We start from the raw sequence: 6,136 nt of genomic DNA, 5'->3' as shown, positions 1-6,136 counted from the left end.
TGAGACTCTGGGCTCCAGGACTGAAAGGGAATGAGAAAACCCACTTAAAATGGCCAAAGAGACTTTCCCCTATACGGCCACCACCCTGCGAGCCCTGCAACAACAGCGTGAACTGCTGGAGGATGAGGAACGGCGAAGGGCGGTGAGAAGGCAGTGTCTGACCCGCAGGTTCCTGGCCAACAGCCGCCCGTCGCACCCACCTGCTAACCGAAGACGCCAATATTGCCAGGATATTGCCATTCATAACGCCCTATACACAGGAGACGTGGAAAGAATTAAAGGGATATTTAAAGAAGATGGTTCTGCAGAAGTGTTGGTGGAGACAGTCAGTGAGGAGCTCCAGTGGTCCCCGGAGATGGGTGAGAGGCTCTGGGGTGTTCTGTGCTCTATAGGATAGGAAGGGTTAAATCCATCGAGCAGATGGCATCGTCACCAGGGGGAAGCGCCAGCTAGGAGGATGCTGGAAAATTTTTGGACTTTTGAGCGGAGACAACTAGATAGATAGATTAGATAAATAAATAGATAGATAATATATGACCCTAGAAATACAACATGTGGAGGACACTATAGTATGGAGCAATTGTGGTTGTTTAATCATGCCAGGGTACTGATAGGGTTATTTATTACATTTAAAGGGACTCCACCATCAGAAGAGGCTCCTTATTAATGAGTATATCTGTATGTCTAAACCCCCTCTATAAAACTGCTATTAGATGGATCAGAAGCCTAAGGGCCAGTTCACACTGAGGAATCAGCACTGAATCAGTGAGGAAAGTGTTCCGCCCAGAATCACATCTGGTGGAATTCCGTGCAAATTCATTTTTCATTTGTTCAAATTCATTCATTTTTTTTTCCAATTCCACGCTGATTCTGTGCTGAATTTCCATGAGTATTCTGCACTGAAAAATTTCACCAGCCTCCATGACATAATGACACTCTATGGGAGGCTTGCACGCTGCATCTCTCGGCGCTGAACATGTTCATTCTTCAGCGCTGAGAAACGCTGAGCGATGCAGCGCGTAGAGTGTCATTATGACATGGAGGCTGGTGGCACTCCGCCTCTCTTGCTCTGTGTGAATGGGGCCTTATTCATTTCAATGGGATTCCGCCAGCAGAATTTGCCAGAAGAAGTGACATGTCAATATTTCTGGCGGAAAGCGGATCCGCTGCTGAATATTCAGCACGGAAATTCCGCTGTGTGAACAACAGAGAAATCTGTCCATTTTTCTTATCAGAAATTCCTGTCAGCATTGAACACTGACAGCCTTCGGGATTTTTACTGAAGGGTGTCCATTCCACTGGAAAGAATACTCCATTTCCTGCAGGACATACAGCAGCTGATATGTACTGGAAGACTATAGATTTTTGAATAGAAGTAAATTACAACTCAGACACGAGTTGATTTGAAAATATTAGCTGGAGTACTTCATTAATGGGATGCAGTTTTAGTGCAGACATCAGTATGAAGTTTGCTCTGTGAACAGTTTAATACTATACAGAGAGAGGAAGGACACATGGCAAGCAGATTCCAGCCCATTGACTGACACAATGCTATCTCACCTAATAGTAGATTAAAAATTGTTCAATTTTAGGTTCTAAAGGCTGTTCAAGAATGGAAAGACATAGCTGCTTTTTTTCCCAAAACAGCGCCACCCCTGCCTACAGGTAATGTCTGTTATTGCAGCTCATCCCCATTAACTTCAGAGGCGCTGGGGTACGATACCAGGCACATCCCAGGGACAGGTCAGTTTCTGGTAGAATTCAGCCATGTTTTTATAGTCTGGTAAAAATGATGCCTAGTCCTATAAAGGTAGAATCCTATGGATCATGGAGGTCCAGGTGTTGCAGCCAACAAACTATGTTTTACTCAGATCCATTTTGGTTCTTTTCAGGCCTCTTCTCCTTGACACCTAAGAAGTCACACACCAGTCCACTGCGGATCACTGCCGGCCGGGGGTATTCAGACTGTGTGCGGCACTTGATATGTCGCGGAGCTAATCCCAACACTCTGGCGGGTGGTCGTGGGGCCCTCCATGACTCTAGCGAGGGGCGCCATGCCGAGTGCACTCAGCTGTTACTGAGCCGTGGAGCTGACCCCAATCTACAGAGTGAAGATGGCCAGGCGCCCCTCCACCTGTGCACCACCATGGAAACACTGGAGTAGGTATCTCATATGGGGGTTGTAAATATAAGCTTGATAACTGTGGGTGATCAACCATAATTTGGAAAAACATCCAAGGTGACCACCCCTGTAGTCAATGGCCAGTGATGACACAGCAGCCACACCCAGGCTCAGTATTATGGTACATGGATGTATTACGGCCTCGTACAACCACCAAGCTATAACCTGACAGACATCATGGGTGTACGTAAGGGAGGCCCTTTTGATTGTATTTGTGTTCTCAGGATCCCCATACAATTGAATACTATAGCAGAGCAGGGAGCCACTGTTTCCTTCTATTGCTATAGGTTATTCCGCAGACACCAGACAGTGTGAGGCAGTGATGTATTTGTAGTCTCGTGCCACTGTGCTAAAGGCAACATAGGCCTGTGACTTAAGCTGCTACATTTGCCATGGGAATAGGTTTAGGTGAGTATTAACAATTAAAAGGAATGTGGCGGCCAGTTTAACCATATATTGGCTCCAACTTGAGAACGTAAGTGTACACAACAGTAATACAGCCATATGCATGACACCTAACAGAGATTGTCATGGTCCCTTTATAATATTGAGTCTGGAAGAGACTGGTACCTTAATAACCGCTATATCTGCACCCCTGGCAGAGGAATCTGATTTATCAGTTTGCCTATATTGGTAAGCAACTCTTAGTGGGGATCTTACACATTCTATAAGGAAAACCAGCTAAAAAAGAACTCATCCAGACAGATCATATATGTTTCCATTGAGGTCTGTCTGTCTGCCCTTGGTTTTGTGACCAAGAACAGATGCTGATGGTGCTAGAATGAGAAGCCAAGACAAGGAAAAAAGGGAAAATGAATGATTTTGATCAGAGAAGATGTCATCTGTGGTCACTGGATGTAACTGCACTGAAATCACTTACATTGGGTAGGGCTGCTATTTACACCACTATATGTTTACTGTATGGGTGTGTGATAAACTATGTTTAGTAGTTTTATATAGTAACAGTCTGATGGTAATATTTGGTGCTGGTGAGGATTTATTACAGTGGTGTTATATGTGGTCCTGGTGTGGAGATATTTGCCGATGCTACTGTGTACAGCCCTGGCACCTGTAGAATGGTATGGGTTCCTAGTGTAAAGCCTTGATTTCATACAATGCCATGTTCCATCCAAAGCAATGTATACGGTAATACATAGGGGAGATTTATCAAACATGGTGTAAAGTGAAACTGGCTCAGTTGCCCCTAGCAACCAATCAGATTCCACCTTTCATTCCTCACAGACACTTTGGAAAATGAAAGGTGGAATCTGATTGGTTGCTAGGGGCAACTGAGCCAGTTTCACTTTACACCATGTTTAAAAAATCTCCCCCACAGAGTATACTTGAAACTATCACATTCTACTTGCTTTTTTTCAGGTGTGCAAAGTTACTTTTGGAGTATGGCGCCCTCGTCAGCCTTCCTTGCCACTACACCCGTGCCACCCCGCTTCATGTGGCTGCTGTACGTGGTCTGGAAGAGCATGTGGCGTTATATCTGAGCCTTGGTGCTGACCCAAGCGCCCGCAACCGCGAGGGTGAGACCCCTCTGAATGCAGCGTGCGCCGCTTGTGAGTCCCCTCAACACTTTACACGTTATTTGAGGGTGGCAGAAATGCTCCTGAAGGCCGGCGGGGATGCCAGGATGCCAGGAAAGAAGGGCCATGGACCCCTCCACAATGCCAGTTCCAATTGCCATCTTAGGCTGGTGCAGATGCTGCTGGACCATGGGGCATCTGTTAACGTGACAAACAGTGCTGGCTACACGCCTCTGGACTGCGCTGTACAGGTGTGCACGGACTACCCAGAGTGTCAGCCCCATCTACTGGTTCAGACCCTGCTCAATCATGGTGCTGCGCCCCCTGATGTCAAGGTAAGGGTAAGACGGCACCCCAAACCTCCTATACCCTGGTCCTTTAGATCCGTTTATGAAATTATTGAAACTGTGTAAGGTGGAAGGGGGCACTAGACAGTGGGGGGCTGCCAATAGTGTCAGCCATATTGGTTAAAGGGGTTATCCAGTGAAAATATTTTTTTTTCAAATCAACTGGTTTCAGAAAGTCATATAGATTTGTAATTTACTTCTATATAAAAATCTCAAGTCTTCCAGTACTTATCAGCTGCTGTATGCGTCCACAGGAACTGTCCAGAGCAGCAGCAAATCACCATAGTAAACCTCTCCTGCTCTGGGCAGTTCCTGTCTCAAACAGAGGTGGCAGCAGAGAGCACTGTGTCAGACTGGAAAGAATACACCACTTTCTGCAGGACATACAGCAGCTCATAAGTATGGAAATATTTGAGACTTTTAAATAGAAGTAAATTACAAATCTATATAACTTTCTGACACCAGTTGATTTGAAAGAAAACGATTTTAGCTAAAGTACCTCTTTAATATGGTGTTCTTCACTGTAGCTTCCCAGTAAGGGCAATGAGTGGAATTGGTATAACAAGTTCACGTATATCAGAAAGATGCCCTGATCTAGAGGTCTGTCTTGGCAATAGTCATCTGGTACAAGGCCTGCCATTATGGTACCAGGTTATGCCACCCACACCAGAAGGGTTAGGCGTTCTCTTCCTGCCATGACCCATGCCACTTCTCCACAATTTGTCAACAATGCAGTCCTGTAACCAGGACTAGAGCGTGCAGGGCTGGGCCCCTTCTCTCCAAGGGCCCCATAGTAGCTGGATGTATGGGTATTGGGTATCTGATGTCATCTCTTATCTTTAATGTGCCCACAGATGTGGCGGTGCTGTGCTGCTTCACCCCTGGCCTTTGAGATCCTTCTCAACTCATATGACCGAATACCACCGGGGGATATTTGGGTGGAAGCCGTGTCCACTGACATATGGGAGGTAAGGATGACGGGTCTTATGTATCTTTCTATAGTAAATCAAATTCTAGGCGCAGAGTAGATGCCATGGCATGGAATCAAGTACTGGTAAACTGGTTCCACACAATAGATATCCTTGTAATGGCTTCTTCTCTGTTTGCAGAAACACCTGACATTTTATGAGTCCGTCCTGCAAATGACAAATCAGCCTCGTCGCCTTCAGCACCTCGCCCGCTGCGCTGTGAGGAAACTGTACAATGGGCAATGCCACCGGGCGATTCCAGACCTAAGACTACCAGCTGCCCTTACTGCATACCTCCTGTTGCTTCCAGAGGGTATCATCCACTAAAGCTTTGTTACAATAGCACAGTGAACTGTCCACAAGGTGGCGCTATAACTGCTGAACACAGTACTTGTGGCTCCTGTAACGGATCAATGTGAGACCAGGATCCCCATTTTTAGGGTAGCTTCACACGTACCATATCGCACCAGATTTTCAGCTGCTTTTGACTAGATGAATAATCACAGCATCAAATCTGCTGCAGATCCGCAGCAAAAAATCTGGCACGGTACGTGTGAAGCTACCCTTAAGATAGTTTACCCCATCCTGTTAATTAAAAAATCTTTAAGCGTGCGTTCACATGTACTAGATCTGCAGCAGATTTGATAGCAGAGATTTGCTTTGAATCTGCAACTTCAAATCTGCTTTGCTCTGTTAGGGTATGGCTATGATCACATTCATGCTGTAGAAACCACTAGTCAGTGGTGGCCTCTCCGCACCCCATCAGCCTTGATTAATAGATCCCTCCATATACACAAACAGAACAGTCTATCAAACAAAACTGGCAGGGCAGGACCAAGCCACTAGAGACAGCCCCGACAGCCTGAGGGTGATGACGGGTTCCCTTTAAAGGGGTAGTGCGGTCTAAAACTTTTTTATACTAAATAACACACATTACAAAATTATACAACATTGTAATATGTGTTATTTAAGTGAATGGCCCCCTTCCCCATGTTCCCCCCCCCCCCCCACCGTGGACCCGGAATTGTGATGCTGTTACTGCATCACACTTCCGGGTTCACGGTCAGGGGGGACATGGGGACCATTCACTTAAAGTGACTCTGT

General features: G+C 46.0%; 1 protein-coding gene across 1 annotated transcript; it reads left to right on the top strand.

The window, feature by feature from the left end:
* Positions 1-6,136, top strand: ASB16 (ankyrin repeat and SOCS box containing 16). Its single transcript, XM_069952590.1, has 5 exons — positions 1-359; positions 1,893-2,160; positions 3,560-4,052; positions 4,919-5,032; positions 5,174-6,136. The coding sequence occupies exons 1-5, from the start codon at positions 50-52 to the stop codon at positions 5,357-5,359; spliced, it is 1,371 nt and encodes a 456-aa protein (XP_069808691.1). The 5' UTR covers positions 1-49; the 3' UTR covers positions 5,360-6,136.

Source organism: Dendropsophus ebraccatus, chromosome 14 (genome assembly GCF_027789765.1).
Source record: "Dendropsophus ebraccatus isolate aDenEbr1 chromosome 14, aDenEbr1.pat, whole genome shotgun sequence".
NCBI lineage: Eukaryota > Metazoa > Chordata > Amphibia > Anura > Hylidae > Dendropsophus > Dendropsophus ebraccatus.
Note: the sequence above shows the minus strand (reverse complement) of the source record. Positions and strands in the feature narration are given on the sequence as shown.